The sequence below is a fragment of the Falco cherrug genome, chromosome 3 (assembly GCF_023634085.1).
Source record: "Falco cherrug isolate bFalChe1 chromosome 3, bFalChe1.pri, whole genome shotgun sequence".
Taxonomy (NCBI): domain Eukaryota; kingdom Metazoa; phylum Chordata; class Aves; order Falconiformes; family Falconidae; genus Falco; species Falco cherrug.
Window position 1 is genome coordinate 57,929,481 of NC_073699.1, and position 19,393 is coordinate 57,948,873.

General features: G+C 41.7%; 1 protein-coding gene across 1 annotated transcript in view; it reads right to left on the reverse strand.

The window, feature by feature from the left end:
* Window positions 1-19,393, reverse strand: part of COLEC12 (collectin subfamily member 12) — a 102,079-nt gene that overhangs the window by 19,622 nt on the left and 63,064 nt on the right. The window contains exon 3 of the mRNA XM_055705064.1: window positions 1,256-1,378. Coding sequence (XP_055561039.1) covers window positions 1,256-1,378 — 123 coding nt within the window. The remainder of the gene's footprint in view (window positions 1-1,255; window positions 1,379-19,393) is intronic.

The window sequence follows — 19,393 nt, forward strand, 5'->3', positions numbered from 1 at the left end:
AAGTGTTTTTTTCACCAAAATCTGCCTTGCAAAGACCAGTTACACATCCTTCAGGAGAATGTCCGACCAATTACATATGTATTGCATTTCTTTACATTTGATTTTAATTTGCCACATTCCACCTGCTTTATCATGGAAAAGGAATACCTATATGTCTCTATCTGTCCTTCATATTCTTTCAATTCCCTGGCTAAATCTTCCATGTAAACCAAGCAGTTTTAATTTTCTTCCCACTCAAAACTGTAAGAAAACATCTTAAATAAGTATTTATCCCTTTCTATTTCTACAATTTCCTTTTCTTTCGCTGGCAAAGGACCAGAGGTGATGTCAGCTCTGCTACGAGTGCAGCTGTTGGCGCCACAGGATGCACTGCATGCTAATCACATGAGTATTTACCCAGCTTCTTGGAGAGGTTTTGATGCTACTCTCAAAGCCATACTTGAGCAGCTAGTTTAAAGCTAGCTTGGTTTTCTCCACAACATGCTGCGATGTCCTGTTATAATATTCACAATGATGTTATTCACTTTCTTTTTCTTACCAGAAACTCACGTCTTATTTAACTTACTATAGCTGTGACTGCACAACAAGCAGGCATTTACCTTAAAACATTCATAAGAATGCCTAAGTGACCACAGTTAATTGGTGCTGAGGATGTATGGGGATTTTAGGCTGTGCTTTCCAATGTGCCCATGACTTGCACAAAAGAAATTTTCTCCATTACTGGGTTGCCCAACTACCAGAATCTTTGAAATTACTGTCAAAAGTGTCTAAGCAACTTTGTTCATCAAAATAATTCTAGATAATACGTTGGCACCCCCTGGTTCAATCTTTTTTCCAGGTAGTCCAAAGTAATATTGATCCTGCACTTTGTTCCTGCGATAAGTATTATATTAGTAAGACTATTGCTGGCTTCCTGGCTCTCCCATTAAGAAGGACATTCTGGAAAGGTGTGCAAGGTATAGCACATGTTACAGAGCTTTGAGTCTTCCAGTTAGTACTCCTTCATGGTAGAAGAATGATCAGTTTGTTCTAACTTCTTTCTTTTCTTTCAAATGTCTAATCTAGTTTCAAAACTTAATTGTTAGAAAGTGAAAACCAATGGTTGCAGTTTGTTGTTATGTGCGTACAAAAAGCCAGCATTGCCAAGGTATTGATATTGAAAGTGAAATGTGATAAATTGCCTATCTATCTAGTATGAGGAAATGCGCTTGGATGCCTGGCTGAAAGTGAAATGTTGGGCTTGACACATACATACCTTTGTATCCCAGAATGGCTACTGTGATTGTTAACAGGGCACATAAAATATATAATAAGATGATGGAAAACTTCAGTGCCCAGTTATTTTTACATTTGGTACATTGAGTCCCCTCCTGAATACCTGCAAAAGAAGATTTACAGATTTTTAAAACAATGGCAAAGAACACATTGCTGATTTTATCTCCCCATTTCCTCTCCTCCATTTTCTAAAGAACAAATTATTTATGTAAGCAGATGATATATGGGTGCCTATCTGCCAATTCTACCAGGAGAGCCTCCACAGCCGTTAAAGCATCAGCTTAGTGATACAATCACTTTGGGATTTTAGTGTGTGGAAGAGAAGCAGGTTCTGCTTCACTGGAAAACCTGCGGCTTTCCTGAGAGACAGGACTATTTTCTGATTATGCTAACAAGACTATGGTGAGCTTCGGAAGTCAAATGTTTATTAGCACCTCCTCTGTCAGGCATCACACCGCAGCAGCTCCTTCTTAGCAGCCAGTCTCCCTATAGGGGCAACAGAAGACAGCAAATGCTCTGGCAGGAGGAAATTACAGAAATAAAATAGCATTGTGAAAACCTGGTAGGAGTACTGGTCCTGCTTTGTAACCATTACCACAAATGATTACCATGTGAACACTTGCTTTCCATAATGAGAGAGACCTTTTTTCTTATTTGAGTCGGGGAGGGGTTGGAGAATACTATTTCCACAGAAAAGAAGGGGTGCTATACTGGTAAAGCTAGCGGTACATCTATACCAACAGAAAAATGCTGGTGAATTTTCCCTTGTGAACAAGTTTAAGAAGAAAGGTCCGCAAGTTGATGAGAGAAAACAGGCCTTTACTATTTTATATTTGAGCTTTCTGCAGAATGGTTTGGTATCTTTGAGTCTATTGGGGAAGCCAATATTCCTCTTCTCCCTACGTGCTCCTCAGGAACAGCTTGAAAGTGTTGGAAGCATTGATTAAATTACCAAGAAATTAATCAGAAACAGAAGCGTGTAAAAAAATGAAAACTGGACCACCGCACTGGGATGAATGGGAGGGATTTATCCCTCCTTCTGATATACGTTAAGCAGGCCAGGATTAATGTAGCTTTCTGTGTATGTCAGAAAACACATTTCTTTGATAATTTACACTATTTGTATACTATTAGGGGAGTCCCACAGGAAACCTTTAAGCTCTAATAAATTCTAGGTACCAGATTACTTAACTAATCAAAACTTGTTCCGTAGCTTTTTACGAGTAGCTTGTATTTCCCCTGAGGCCTAACCCACAGCTGATTTTACTTTTCCCAACTCACGACCTTCTTCAGAGTAGTTTTTTATTTTCCATTTTTTCAGAGAAAAACACGGGCCACTTGTCCTGGGTTCACAGAGGATGGATGATGGACATACCAAGTTAAGTCGACTGTACTTCTCTCACAAATAACAGTATTTTCCAGTGACTTCCCTAAGCTCATGGTACTTGAAGCAGGGATTACCATATTGGAACAACTCAGGAAGAGGATTTATACAAAGTTTATTTGACAAGGCATTTTCCTCAATTCCCTCTGCACATATAGTAGCTGTGGCTAAGGCAGAAACGCATCTCTCACAGGTCAGCCCACTTTCCACCTTACGTCTTACATGTTTTTTCTAAACTTTTCAGCTATGACATCACCTTCTGTTGTCATGTGGTGAAAGAGATGTCATAGATTTGGGTTCTTTGGCATTTAAGCATAAGATTAGTTGGGAACATATGGTTATTTTTTCAGGAACATTAGGGGAAAATGAGACAAAGACTTGTAAGCATAAACCCAGGAACAGAAACTCCAAAGGGGAAAGGCTTCTCTCCTGCCTGAGTAGGTGGGAAGGAAGGGAGCTGGCACAGACAGGCAGTTGCATAGCCCACTTACTGATGGCCTGGATTTGGAAGGCTGAAAACTCCTGCACCACTAAAGAAAAGATGCAAGTGTCCAGAATTCCATAGCCAAGTTTGCTTATGGGTCCTGATGTGTGGGCTGTTTTTCTTTGTTTGGTTGACAGTCTCAAGGAGTTCGCTAGTGGGGAAGCTCTGTTTGCTGAGCAAGCCAGAAAGGGAGAGTGCAGTTTTCTAAAGGTTTGCAGTAGGTATTCAGACACTGAAATTATTTCACAGCGGGAACTCATGGTATCTGGAGCACCATTTTGCTGCTCTTAGCTGGTATACTAATGGGTACATTGAGCCCCTGTGCGCTGAATGCAAGGTTCCTCCTCTGAAGGATTTTAAATTCAGATTCCAATCCTGTAAGTCTCTGAACATCCCACATATCAAAAAGCATGAGACGCTTGGGGCAAAAAGCACATCACATTCACCTTCTAAATACACAGTTAACAGAAAGCTTGATCCTCCCTATATTGATGTTAATGGAAGCAGGACCAGATCCGTAACTGGGAAGACTGATAGACTGCAGAGGTACAAAGCACAGAGAAAGGCAGAAATAAAACCAAAACCTTTGACAGCAACTGCACAGAGAAAAGTTTCATTTGATTACAGTCTCATATTAAGATTACTTATTTTATTACATGATCTGCTTTCCATCACTGTACTCCAGCTTCCTGTGTAGCGTAATGAGCTGAAACTGTGCTGATGTCACTGGATATATTGCAGTCTGGCATCTAGCAACACCTATGTTCCAGTGCTTCGTAAGGATCTTGTTTCACTTCTCTCAGTCCTTGCTATCGCTGGTTCAATAAAACAGCGCTTTGGCTTTTTGGAACTTTTACTTTTCAAACTGACATCAGAATAGCACCCCAACAAAAGCCAGACCTTTCCATCCTTTAACAGCCCACCACTATTGGTATCAATAACATAAACACAGTGTACTAAAGAGACCATACAGGCTAGAGTGACTCCATTAACTAAGCTAGGCTGGAACTGTGTATTGCATTGCCTGCTGGTGCTTTCTGTCTGTCAGCTTAAAATTGCACCTGGCTGCCACCGAACCCCTGCTACCCTCATATAACATGTCCCGGGTCCAGGGATGGAGTAAAAAGCCAGGGAGCTCTAACAGAGACAGACACAGTAAAGTCTTTCAGAGCTACTAAATTTACTCTTTACTGCAAATACATAGTTCTTAACTCTGCTGCTAGTAACAGCTGACCTTTTAGTTTACAAAACATATAGAAATTACTAAAGATAAAGGTTTCTTGAAGAAAAGATTTGGAAGGCTCATTCTGATGTCTTTCTGTGCAGTTAAATAAACCAGGCTACGAGCAAAGGTAAAAGCCAGGAATTCAATCCTCTCTGTACGGGGATGAATTACAGTGTAATCAGGGCTTCAGGACCTCCCCAAGCATGCAGCACAGCTTCAAATTGCCCTTCCCTCACTACCCTGTTCAAGGACCAAGGCCAAACAAGATTGTTCTGATACAGGAGACACATTTTGTCTGCAGGGTGAGGGCCTTTATTTTTATTGAAGGATTGCTCTGAAAAGATGTGATACTCAAAACATTACACAACAACAGATGGGAGATGGTTTCAAATGCTCATTATGATCACACAAAACCCAGCAGGCTGGCATAAAATCATACAGGTTTGTCGCAAGAGCTGAGAGTCAAGGCTTGAAGGAGCACATGCTTGGGATTTGACTTGACAAAACTTTCCCAGTTTTATCCACTCGACTACTTGCTTTCATGGTTTACATAAAATGCCATGCTCTTCCAGGAGATGTGTAACCACTCATTTAGAAAGCTGTAGGGTAAATGTACAGGGGAAGACCCTACATGCTCATTCCATTGATAGAACATATGTAAAACCTGCAAAAAGGGGTTCTCAGCTGAAGTCAACTCTTCTGCATTTGTTATTGTTGCTCCCAGGGCAGCACACTCCTCTCTGTGTCCTGTACACATGTTTTCAATGTTGGTCTGCTCCCAGACATTTGTCACTAACTTCCAAGCCCAGGGACCCAGGGTCACTTCCACACGATGCGAATTTCTCACTGCTGATTTGATCAACATCTAATAAATATCAGATGGGACACAATGTGCCTCATTTTGCTGGACACATGCTTTTTCCCATTCCTTTGCCTGCCTTATTTTAATAAGAGCTCTGGTTTTTCTGTCTCACTGTTGGGAAGACATCTGGCCAAACAGAGAGCGACCTAGTACAAAGAGATCCTGCTGGCTCACATGCTTTGGGGACCCCCTTCTCTGCAAACCAAGACGGTCACAAAAAAATATGCAAGTGAGACATCCCCCTGTTACTAGGCTTTGTAGTATTTGTTTTTATAGCATTGCATTCCAGTGACTGAAGACTTTGTTCTCACGCAGGGGGTATACATCTGCAGATTCCTTTTGGGCTCCAGATAAGCAGAGGTTTTGCTGGAGGAGGAGCTGGGTTTTTTGGTTTTTGGTTTGGGTTTTTTTTTTTTGTTGTTGTTGCTATTCTGTGTTTTTTAATGGGAGACTAAATACCTTTGCTTTTTGACACAGAGTAACCACCTTACAAAATGCCTGACTCCTCAACTATATTAGTCTTCACCAGATCTCTGAACATTCAAATAGGATATGCACATGCATTTTTTTGCTGAGTAACACTTTTAGAAGCATTTGCCTCTGTGTTCTCTTCTTGGCTTTTGCTGGAGGATCATAGGTAGCTGCAGTATTTCTGTTAGCAGATCAGTTTTGACAAAGATTCAAAGTTCCCTTTTTAACCCTGACAAAAAAAATATGTACTGATGACTGAAGAAATGTAACTAAGGAAATGAGAATACATATGTTAGGAGGGGGTTTCCCCACTGTGATTAACTGAAAAGGGGTAACATCCCTTGAATTTTGGAAGGAAGACTGCAAGCCTAGTTTGCAGCCTTCAAATGATAAATTTCTCAGAGCTATTGTTTTCAAAACTGAGGAGTGGCTGAGGGAACTGTAGCCTGGAGAAAGGGCCTCCCAGGAGAGACCTTACTGCTCTCTACAACCACCTGGAAGGAGGTTGTAGTGAGGTGAGTGTTGGGTCTCTTTTCCTAAGTAACAAGTGACAGGACAAGAGGAAATGGCCTCAAGTTGCACCACCGGAGGTTTACATTGGGTTTTAGGAAAAATTTCTTCACCAAAAGTGTTGTTAAGCATTGGAACAGGCTGCTCAGGGAAGTGGCTGAGTCACCACCCCTGGAGGTATTTAAAAGACATGTAGATGTGGCACTTATGAACATGGTTTAGCGGCAGACTTGGCGGCACTAGATTAATGGCTGGACTCAATGACCTTAAAAGGTCTTTTCCAATATAAATGATTCTATGATTCTAATAGCTACATTTAAAGAGGACTGAGAAAACTACATACATCTAGTTCCCTGCCCATGGCAGGGGGGTTGGAACTAGATGAACTTTAAGATCCCTTCCAACCCAAACTATTCTATGATTCTATGATTCAGCGTGTAGATAGGAATCAAATACTGAGAGGTACTTAGCCATGCAGAGTTGCAACAAGCTCCCAGCGGGTGCCTATCTCACTAGCGAAAGTAGATGATCCCATAAGAAATCCATCTCTAGGTTTAAGTAACTAAATGCCTTGAAAAACCTGGCTGTAAGTGCTTAAATTCAGGCACCCAAGCGTAAAATGGTAGGTTTTCACTAATATGCATGATAGCCATTAGGAAAGTAAGCCTATCTCTTAGGACAGGGAGGATTTTAAAATTCAGGCATATAAGCTGGTACATATATATACATGCATATGCACACAACACATACTTATGTTCAAATATGCAGAAAAATATATGCTTTTGCACTAACACAAACCCAGCATATTACATTAGCACACTCAATTAAAAAGCAGTCGCATCTTTGCCAACATTAAATTTTGTATAGCATTGAGATTATTGGATCCAGCCAGTCACAAAATTCACAGCGAGATTTTTGTCTTCTCTTCTGGGTGGTGTTACCGGTTATTAACCTACCCTTCAAGAAAACAATTCCGGTGACCTTCCATGAATGGTTTCATTGCAGTCAGCAAAAGTGATGCTTCAATGGCTCCACATGACTAACCTACCTCAAAAAGTAGTCATTCTTTATAATGGTTATAAATGGTATAAACTGAGACTGGTTCATGCTTTTTGTAATTATTATTTTGAGACAAATCTTTCCTCAGTTTAGAGTATATTCTTACACTATAAAGGCTATAACTTGAGCTAAGTGTAAATAGATGCCCTACATTTTTCCTAGCTAACGTGTAAAGGTGCAAGCCCATCCTCAAGTTATTGGATGGTGTTAGTGTGAGGTTGCTGAGGCTTCTCTGAGCAGATGCCGCTTCAGCCACTGCATGGTGCCCCAGCCCCTCTCTGGCTCTGTGACCTAAATGCTGCTGGACCTAAATGTGACCTAAATACCTCTGGGGGGTAAGTGTGGCTAAAAGAGCAAACTTCATGGTTATTGCATGACTGGTCTGCAGGGGAGCACCAAACCCTTAGGTTGCAGTTGGGAAGTGCCTGGTTTGGGAGAGCCATGCTGCTGCCTTCATTCAAACTGAGCTGTTCCTCATGCCACAGCTCCCTCATGTGTGCGTATCCACCCCCAAGGCTTTGTGGGGAAGAGCTCTTGACGAGGCAAACCAAGGACATTTACTATATATTGTAAAACAGGGGTGATACCGTCAAATTGTGTCTGCTGCCCGCCCCTCTACCTTCTTGCTTAGTCTCTTGCCACAAGTTCATTTCCACTTGGGTCTAGGGGGAGTGTGAGTGCCAGCCTTCCTCCCACATGCAGTGTCTCCCTCCGCAAGCCCTGTCTCCACAACGGCCACGATCCTGCTTGCCCCAGTGGTGCAGTGCTGGCTTGTAGGTAGGCAGACTGCAACAGCCTGCCTAACTTCATTGTCAGATTTTTACAATGCCACTGGAAAAAATTATTTAGCACAAAACGCTGTCATTTGTTCCAGGATTTGCTAGTTTTGCTTCTGGTTTTCTAATCAAATAGAAACAAATGCAAGCTATGCTTGTTTTGAAAAGGTTTCTGGTTATTTACTAGGAAGCAATTAAAGCAGTGAAACTTGGAATCTAAGTGGTGGATATGTACTCACCTAACTTGTGCCAGGTTTCCTATGCCAGGTGGAAAATCATGAAACATGGCATCAAGACAGATGCCAAAACAGCCACGCGATATTTCAAGTAAATACGGCAAGACACAGAGCTTCTTTATTCATAAATTAATAAATAAATGGACCGACTCCAAACCACTCCAACACCACAGGTTTCTACAGTGTCCTCCATAACCTGACTGTCCTGTTACATAGCTGGTGGCCTGCACAAATACCCTCTGGAGAGGAAAAGACACACCTCAAAAGCCCGTTCTGAGAATTTGTGTCTTAAAAGAGCTGCGCAACTCCTGCAGGTGCCAGTGGTGCCAGCTCCTGTGATTTTATCCTGACCTTTACACTGTGGGATTTTCAAGCTGGTGCCCCTTTCTTTCCAAGTGCAAGATCCTGTACATGGCTTGGGGCAACCCCCAGTATCAACACAGGCTGGGGGATGAAGGGATTGAGGGCAGCCCTGTGGAGATGGACATGGGAGCACTGGTGGATGAAAGGCTGGACATGAGCCGGCGGCGTGCGCTGGCAGCCCAGACAGCCAAACGTACCCTGGGCTGCACCAGAAGAAGCGTGGCCAGCGGGTCGAGGGAGGCGGTTCGGCCCCTCTGCCCCGCTCTGGTGAGACCCCACCGCAGCGCTGTTCCAGCTCTGGGGCCTCGGCACTGGAAGGGACAGGGACCTGCTGGGGCGGGTCCGGAGGAGGGACACAAACATGGTCAGAGGGCTGGAACACCTCTCCTGTGAGGGAAAGCTGGGACAGCTGAGGCTGCTCAGCCTGGAGAAGGGAAGGCTCCGGGGAGACCTTATTGTGGCCTTCCAGTGCCTAAAGGGGGCTTGTAAGGGAGATGGGGACAGGCTCTTCAGTAGGGCCTGTTGCGCTAGCACAAGGGATTATGGTTTTAAACTAAAACAGGGTAGATTCAGACAATAAAAGTAAGAATTTTTTAAAATGCTGGTGGTGGAACACTGGAAGAGGTTTCCCAGAGGGTGGTGCCCCATCCCTGGAAGCATTCAGGGTCAGGCTGGACGGGGCTCTGAGCAACCTGATGGAGTTGAAGATGTCCCTGCTCATTGCAGGGGGGTTGGACTAGATGATCTTTGAAGATGCCCTCCAACCGAACTGCTCTGATTCTATGATTCTTGCAGCTCTATAATTACATGGGACTTTCAGCTTGCATTTTAGGCAAACAGCATATTCCCAGACTGTTAAAAAAAGAAAAGTGGGGAGGAGCTGTTCCTAAAGGCTTAAGACAATAGCATAATCCACCACTCACAGTATTTTTCATAATCCTGCGCCTACAGAGCCACTCTCACCACTGAGGGGGCAAAGCTGGGGCTTGGGCTGGCAGGGCAGGAGTCACCATGTCCCTCATCCCCTGAAGCTGGAGGGGGGCACTTCGTGCCAAGAATCCAGGCTATTTCAGTGGAAATGGAGGGTTTCCTTCCCTGGGGCACCTTGGAAAAACCCCACCCTTGATGATGTGCAGGTTGCAGCTTGAAACTCCATGCAGGGGAGGCCAGGCAAATTCTCCTCCACAAGACTGAGTCTGTTGGAGGCAGTGGCTGCTTCCCGTAAATCCAAACCCCACATCTGACATAATAAAGAGCCTCAGAGGGCCAGCACTATTATCTCTGGAAAGCTTTCAGTCTAAGAAATACTTTATTCTATGTAATGTACACAAACCCTTTCATTAAAGGAGAGGAGAACCCTCATTTTCATCCTGACCATCATCTCTCACTTATTTATATAACCCAGACAGCATTTTCTCTCTGGTTTTGTTCTTCTTCACAGTAGACCTGAGATTCACAATGAATTGTCAGAAATCCTAATTATATACTTCAATAACCATGACCATTTAATTACATAGTATTACCAAACAATGTCCTACTGTGATTAAACACTAAATACCTTAATTGAAAGGATACAAAAAGCCCAACCACAACATAGGCTAAGCAAAGACTGCTGAGTATCTGAACTGTATGTTAGGCAAATATGAACAGAACTGAAGACCAGTGCAATAAATCTTAAGAAAAATCATGGATGTCCAACACTTTTATGTCCAGCCATAGCAATGTGGTAAGAATATCACACCCACCAGAGGGTCCGACATCCCATAGAATATTAAAGACGTGTCTAGAGCTTAACTCAAACCAGAACATAAACCAGTAGTGTTGGTGCTTTTAAATAACTGCCTGGGACAAGTGAGATGTGCCTGTCCTCAGTTACTGAAAATCAAGCACAGGATCACTCAGTGCACATCTCTGGAACTAAATGCAAAAATCTAATCAGGCTGTTCAGAACATAAGAGAAAAACTAGAACAGTTCAAGGAAGATAAAAACTATGTATGAATTAAAGACCTGTTCAATGACAGGCAAGATAGCCACAATACATCATAGCAAAGATCCTCTCTCAAACTGTATCCCAATAGAGAAGAATCTAGACTGACTCACAAGATGATACATAGACAGATCTATAGGGAGATCAAAGCCAGATCTTTGGTTTGTGCAACTGCCTCCTATGACAACCTGAGGATATTCCATCCAATGAGTTAATTAAAACTAGAGAGAACAAAGCATTAGCAAAGTCACAGAAGGGATGTGTCCTTCAGAGTTATGCCACATGGCAAAGTAATGCCATTTCTGTCCAGGCCCTCCATTCTGAAATAAACAAGCTTCCTAATGAAACATAGCTCCTAATTAAGATGGTATAATTTCATTAATAATGTACATACTTTTTGGCCTTAATTCAAGCTACATTTGACTGAAAGGAGGAAAAAAGGTAACACATTCAAAGTGTGTATTTCCCCTAACATTCTCTATTTTTGTAACACAGTATTTAGATATTAGTGGCCCTACTAAGGGTGTTACGTTAACTGGTAGGTAGAAAACATAGCAATTCTGTGCTTTGTAGCTTTTGAGATACATTTCTTTAACAGAGGAGCATGATCTTTTCTGGGACTGTGACTGTGGTAGGTGCCGAAACTGCTTGCGAGCAACTGACCGGGATACGGTGAAGTCATCTGGAACACAGGTGGAAAACCCATTCTCTTTGCAGGATGCTTTCACCCTTTGTTTTACTAACTTCTTCTGCAACTTTTAACATTATATTAAGGACAGTGCTAAAAACATTGGATCACTGTTTTACAGAACAAGAAAAGTTCATCTTTGCTCTATGAAGACTCTAGCCACGCACAACAAGGCAACGTTTCTGTATCCACTGATGCTACCACAAATGCTATTCTAGCTATCTACAGATATTTTTTTTTAATGTGCCTGCACAAGTTAAATGGGAATGCTCGGCAACCATCTGTTTCATATAAGTTTCTGTGGGGGTACATACGTGCACAGATGTACCCCTAACATGGTCAAGGCAGGTCATTCGTTTAAGCGCATTACAAAACCCCATGTGTCTCTTCAAAGTGTGCTTTTAAACTCTTGTAACTCATACGAATATAAAATAATTTTCACTAGGTAGTCTGAAGCATGCTGCATGACCTTCTCATTAATCAGGGTTTTTTCTCTCCTTCACCACCTAGTGGAGTGAAACAAAATAAAGTTTCAATCATATTTGCCTTTTTGCATTAGGAAAAAATACAGAGCTACTTTTGATGAAGCTTTCAGCAGGCAAAAATGATTGCCTGCAGGCTATGAACAAGTATGCCCAACTTCATGCGGAAAAGAAAAACTTTGAGAAAGTTATAAAGGCTGTGATTTGTTAGCATTAAAATGCAGATATATCTGTATCTACAAGTTTTGTCACATGTTCCAGATGGAATGTTGCAATGAAATGCTGGTATTAACAGAACTGAAAAAAGTTAACCAGCATGTGATGACTCAAATGAATATAAAGACCTTTATCCACACTTCACTGGATTTATGGCAAAGCTTTTGTTGCCTTTACTAAGAAGCATTCTAATACAAAAATTGCCTCTTTTCCAACTGAAAAGTCTATCTGAGGTCATTATTTGGTCTTTAAAAGACTTATGCACATGTATAATTAGAGGTGAAGGTGTTTCTATTTGTGCTGGATACTTAGAAGTTACGTAGGCTCCTTACTTGGAATGTGACCCAAAAACCGGAGAGGGCCATGAGGAAGAACGCAGTAGGACCTCACAGGAGTGAGTGCAGAAAACACAGTACGTATACGAAAATCTGCTCTACTCATTTAATTATGGCTGCTGGTGCAAGCTGACACTTGTGACTAGCCTGTTCCAAGATGATATCAATACTGCCTGGCTGAGATACCAACACTGAACAGAGAAGAAAGGATGCCCACAGGCACTGCATCGAATGTAGCTCATGGCCACAAATCCACCAGTTGTAAATGCATTCCTAATCTCCTGAGGCTACATGTTCAACTGCAGGAGAGAAATTACGTCAGGGCATAAACACTGCTCCTCTGGAAGTGTGCTGCCTTACTACTCCCCTTGGCCAACCTGAGACACAGCATTAAATCACCTCCAAAGGAGAGGGGCTGGCAGGGCTAGGATTTATTTTTCACCTCGCTATCCTTCTAAAACCATTTTCTAAAGGTAGGGCTTTTTCCTCAGAAATATTGCAGGCTTGATGGCAGAGACAATAAATCCTGTTTCCATCCTTCACCCTAACCAGCCCCCCCCAACCCACCTCAGCCTCTGCCTCCTTTTCCTGAATCTTGTCTTTTCAAAATGGATGTCCTCCTCTGTGAAGCTGGATCTCCAGGCTAAGTGAAAAGACTGTGACCCAACACGGCTACCACCTTTCAGTTTGCTCGTTCTGTTCTCTTTTTCTCCCTCTCTCCTGTCTTCTCTGTGTCCTGCAGTATCTCTGACTCCTGAGCTCTCCCCATACCTCACTAGCACCCAATTTCCTGGATAAAAAACAGAATTAATTCCTTAGGCAATCAGAACATTTTTCACACAGCTAAGCCAATGTGCAATGGCTGTAACAATGGAAGAAGCAAGCAGCCCTGATAAATGGACTTTTTCCACCTAATACCATCACAATTTCTGTAAGTTTTTCCTGCTTAATATCACCTGTGCCTAAAGAGGAAATTTTAATTCCATAAATGACTACAAGAAGTTTCCTGTACAGAGGTGGAAGTGTGGTTGATGAAAGCAATTCACGTTTTCCCTCCTAATAAAGCAATAAGCAAAATTACACTCTCTTGACAAACACTAGAAAGTGATTAATAAAATCTACTTGTTACAAGTGAGGAAAAGCTATGCAAGGGGCATCCAGAGCACTGCAGTCACAGACAAGATAAGCCACTAGCTGGCAGTACAACAAACATACTACCTACCTGCATAGCACCTACCCACTGCCTTCCTCATGTCAACACAATCACCATGTCAAGCAGGTGAAAACTCTAATGCAATCATGGAAATACAGGAGTCGATAAATCCATTAAAAGCATTAATTTACTAAATCTTAGGGGGTGCGTATGCCTTGTAACAACCTGACATCTTTTTATATCTTGAGAAATTTATGAGACCACCCCCTAACAAAGTACTAAACATGTTGCTACAGTTATGGTAATAATAGTAAAAATACCTGCAACAGTAATAATCTTCCTGAAACATATACTCCTTGCTATAAGCTTTTTCTTGATAGCTTACAAACTGATGGCAAACCAAATACTTGCAAAATATTTTTTTAATGGAGCCAGGGAGTTCTGGGGTGTCCGGCTCCAAAGCAGCACAAAGGGGAGGGAGCTGTCATGAGTACGGGGCTCCTGTGATTCTACATCTGCAGAGGACTCAAGTCTTGCCAGGTGTTTCAGGCTCATTGCTACAAGTCTTATTAGGGGATTGAGTTTGACAGTGAGAGGCTTAAATTGAACCAAATGATTTTCTTATCCAGAAGACTAAATAACAAAAAATTAGAAATCGTCAGTATAAAATTTATGTGCTTTAATGGAAATAAAATCCCAGGTACTAAAGGACATATTAATTAAGAGGCAGAAGGCATAATATAAATCTGTAGCTACAAGTGGGAATTTTCACATTTCAATTTAGACAAGAATTTGTAAGGGAGACCCGTGGGCTTCTTCTCTAGTTGATACATAAATATATTACTAAAATTTCTTGAGAAAGGTACAATCTTATGTAATAAAACCCCCTCAAAATCTTAGCTTGTGTTTCAGTGAAAGCAATCCCAAGGTAACTGAAAATAATGTTTACTTAATTGGAGGGCAACAGTTCAGGAAAGAAAGAAGGGAGTTGAGTGAACACAGTGAATCAAGAGGTGTACATTTTTTTATTTGGAAAAATTATTCTTCCTGAAGGTAATGCCAAAGACTTTCGGACTACAAACCTAAGTATCTACCTTACAACTTTTTCATTGGTTTCCAATGTCCTTCCAGACTTGGAAATTTATCATAACTTTAACTTTTTGAAGAATGTTGAAGTTCTCAATTAATGGCTGTAATAATTGGGTTTACCTATTTTGGTATGATATACCACTGAAAATACAAGGAAAATGGTCCCTTTCTGTACTTATTGCAAAAGGTGGCAAGCACTTAGAAAGTTAACAGAATTGCACATATTTGTGCCTAGCCTGAATTTGCTTTTCAACTCTTATTTTTTGTCAAATACCAAGATTTATTGGTCCTTGAGGCAAAAAAAAAAAAAAATGATTGAAACAAATCTGGGGTCAATATTTAACTTCAGGGTCAATACATCTTGTGTTTTCACTCCCAATGAAGTCAATATCTGCTGTTATTTATGCCATAATCTGCAGCTGCTCTTTTGAACTCCAGCAGAGAAATATATCACACCCTTGACCCACAGTCTTTCAATCTAAATGTGGAGACATAATTTATTTGCTCAATGCGAGTGTCAAATGTTTTTAGCACTATAGTGCACTAAACACTGTTGTTCCTTATCACAATTTCAGTTACACAAGTGTAACCTCTCTGGCTTCCACAGAGTTACATGCAATTTATATCAGTGCAGGTGTATCACTCATCCAGGGAGCTGGAAAATGTCTTTTATTCCATGTCAAGCTACAAGCATAGAAGAGCAGGTGAAGAAGCCAAACTGGCAGCTCAGTGGAAACTTTGGACTAAAAAAATTAACACATAACACTATAACCTGTTTAAGGAAAATCCAGTGAACTTCAAAATAATAATGATTTGTGTCTTCAGACTCCACAGGCACTGAGTCCCTGTACTGCTCTAAGATTTATAAATAATAGGCTGAAAAATAATTTTCATGTATTAAGAGTAAAAATATTTTCTAAAAATGTCTTTTTCTCAGCAGTTTTATTTGACTTAGAGCATTTATTTCTTGGCTGGTTCCTTGTAGGCCAAATTTCAGCCCAGTATGAATTTTTCCATGGCTGAACTATATAATCCTGAAAAGCAGAGCTACAAATGTTGAAAACCATAAACTACAGCTAAAGGTACACATCAGAAACAAGACCATGAAAAGCAGAGCTTTCAGCGTGAGCAGAATCATCTTTTTTAATGAAAGATGTATTTTGTTTGTTAAGCATACTTCATACATCACCTCCTTGTACTCTGACTGAATCTCACTCAAGCCTCCACAAGGAAGAAATGTTTGGACATGTAAGATGTAGCGTTTTCACATAAAAGACTAATGGTTTTCACTACTTTCCATGCTCCTCCTATTCTGCAGTTCTTGCCTGATCTACAAGAAAAGATGGTGTCCTGTTTGCTCATCTGGACAATGCACTACTCTATTTAAATACAGCTTAGATAAGACATACTTTAATACTGCGAAAGCAAAAACTTGCAGAAGTATTTTTAAGGTGAATTAATGGATTCAGCTCCTTCAGCAGAGCTCTTCCTACTGTTCTCATACAAATACAACTTTTTAGTGGTGAGACCAATGTCTGTACAATTTTAGAAGATGAACCGTGTTGCGCTGTTGTACACATGAGCCTAAAATAGATTAAATTGCTTGATAAATGTCCTGGTAGCTCTTGCGTCAAAAGACGAGAGAGGATATGCCCAGCAAAATGTAGAAATCCAACACTCCTGTAGAAATTGTAAGAGTAGTATAATTCGCTGTGCAGGTTCTTCTCTCTTCCACTCCTTGTTTTGCCAAGAGCTTTGTTAAAGAAAAGTTAAAGGCACTTACAGAAATTTCCTCTAAGTGTTCTGCCAAGGTGCATGAGCAAACTCAGGACAAAATTTTGCTGTACATGGAAAGAAGCCAGAGAACAGAAGAGCACTTCATGTTTAATCATTATTTCATTAGTTACTAAACTGCTTAGCTGCTTCATAATATTTTGGATTGTCTGAAAATGGCATCCAGCTTTGTGGGAGATCCTTCTTTGGCTTCTCTCAGCCATGGCCACAAACCTTATAAGGTTTCCAAAGGAACACAAAACTTAACGCATAACTAATCATAAGTACAGGGCAGCCATTCAAGTAAGCTGAATCACAGGGTAAGCTGGGACCATGTATAGAAAATGAACGTAAGTGTAGCTAAGAGTACGGTGGGAACAAGAAGCACAAACCCTGTGTGCTGTGCTTGGAGACCGGTGGCTCCAAAATGGATAACAGGGTTGAGATGACTAAGGCTACCAAAGAGTTCCCACCATGATGTTAGGGCCAAAAGGGCAGATCCAGCTTCTTGGCTTGCTGCAAAGAGCTGGCAGTTGGACAGGTGCTGGGCACTGAGGCATTGAGAGCACTTGGCACAACACAGGGACCCCAAAAGCCCAACCCACTGCTGTGGCTCTCTAGCCTTCTCATGCTGGAGACAGTACCTGGAGCCTGGATAACCTTGGACAAGCTCAGCAGCTCAGGGCCAGCCCAGTCATGCAAAGACCAAGAGAAAAGGTCTCCTGGGGCTGGTGACCAAGGGCAGCTCCTGGTGGGGTCAGGAGCCTTGAGGGCCACTGACTCTGAGGTAGCACATACAGAAGGGAGCTGCTATGAGCTAATGATCCTCATGTCCATAGTGGGAAGACTGCAAGTCTTACCAGGCATTTCCCCGGCTACGAGTCTTACCAGGGGACTGGGGTTTACAGTGGGAGGCTTCAATTGAACTAAATGCTTTTCTTGCTTGAAAGAAAACATTAAAAAAACACCCAAAACAACAACAAAACAAAAGACTTGGCTGCAGACCCTGGGTGCTTTAATGGAGCACTGGCACTAAAGGGCACTTTTATCAAGAGGCAAAAGGAGTAGCATACACCCCTGGCTGCGAGTTGGAGGTAGAAAGATGCCTCTTGGAAAAGAAGCAAAAATTCAAGCAGTACAAGTGATTACAACTGGAACAAATTACCATCACAGGGGATTCCCTGTATTTTAAAGTCTTTAGATCAAGCCTGACTCCTCATTTAAAAGATATGCTTTAGCCAAAAACAAAGTCATTGGACTTTGTACAGAAGTAACTGGATGTAATTGTATGGCCTATCATACACAAGAGGTCAGAGTAGTTAAGCACTTTGGCTCTAATCCCTACAAATGGAAATACGTGTGTCTCTGCTCTGGCCTGTTGCACAGAAAATATATGTCTTTAGGGGAAATTAACAGTGATGACAAGGTGTCTCACTGCCCCGAGGGGGGCGTGCCTTTTGGATCCAGCTGAGCTCAGAATTAAAAGAGGGAGTGAGCAGATAACCCTCCCAGATGTTTTATGGCACTGGATGGAGACAGCAGATGATAAGGGTCAGTGTAGCTCTGGATGCTGGAACACAAGAGGGTGGGTTTTTTTCTTGTAAAGCATGTTTGTTCAAGAAACAAAACAGAGTGAATTAAAGGAATAAAGGACGGAGGCTAATTAAAAGCCTATTTCTATTAATATAAAGGGAGAAACTGCTCAGAGACAGTCCATTATGTTGAATCATGGCCCTGTAATACTGCCAGAAAATGCAAACAGCTTTGATCAGTTATCTTTGGTCCTGTTTGCTAAATGTGATGGCTGAGAAATCACTCTGTTGCTTTCCCTGAGAGTGGGTACCATCTCTAGTGTTTGAGTATCCACCTAGAAAGACAAGAACCAAGGCAAATACATGCCGTTTACCTAGGGGTGAAAGGGCACGTTTCTCATTTTGGTCCTTTTTTTTTCTTTAAACGAACATACTGAATCAAAGTCCTAAAGCCAGCTCTTCCAGCCTGCAGGACCTTCTTCAGAGCTGCCCACCAAATTCTGGAGGGGAACTCTTTTTGCCAAAGAGCAACTTTTTCCTTGAAGAGTACGCAAAGCGTATGTAAAATTATGAGGAAAGAACAACGTTTCAGATTTGAAAACGGTAATAGCACTAAACCACATCTATCATGACTACACAAATTAATAAAAATTTGCTGATAATGCTGGTGACTACTAAAAGGCACAGTATGGAAAGTAAGGATTTAGGACCAGGATGTGAAACAGGATCATCCTCTAGAAAACTGTAAAGGGATAACTTTGACAGGCTTGTAGAAGCTGTTTACTTAAGTACGATTTAAGATGGTGCTTACTTGACATTCACAGAAAACTTCTGAGATCCAACTAGTCCCTGCAGTCACTTTTCAGAGCATACTTTCTGTTGTATTTGCACCCCTTACTTACGGCAATAAAATTAAATGCTGCATTTCAGGACAATTTGGTTACGACCAAGAAAGTATAACGGATGATATAATAAATCAAATACTGGAAGATTGCTAGAAGTACTGGACAATGATGCATGAAGGCTTAAGCATTAAAACCTGTTTTCTTGCAAACTCTCCTTTATCCGCATCTGTTGGGAAGGTTCCCGCAACTTGCAAGACAACAGAGACAGAAATGGGTTTTGTCAGTTTTTCATGGCATAATGGGTAATTAACGCATCAGTCTTTTACAGCCAAGAAACCTGCCTCCCTGTGAGCTGTAACCTGAATCATTCACCATGTTTGTCACAGCTGGGGGTGGCTGTGCTTTGCTTCCAGCCATGACACCAGGAGAAAGGGTAAGGGCACTTTTGGGAATCTGCAGAATCAATGACTCCATTATCCATGGGGGACACTCACTGCAGAGAGCGTGTGGCCACCTCCACTTCAGGGTGACACGCCTGAAGGATGTTCACATTCATGCTGAGGTTTTGTGCAACCTGTAGGTCTATTACTGTTTTTTCACATTTTGCATCTAGTAAGCAGCAAAAAATGTGGAAGGCTGAGCGCCCA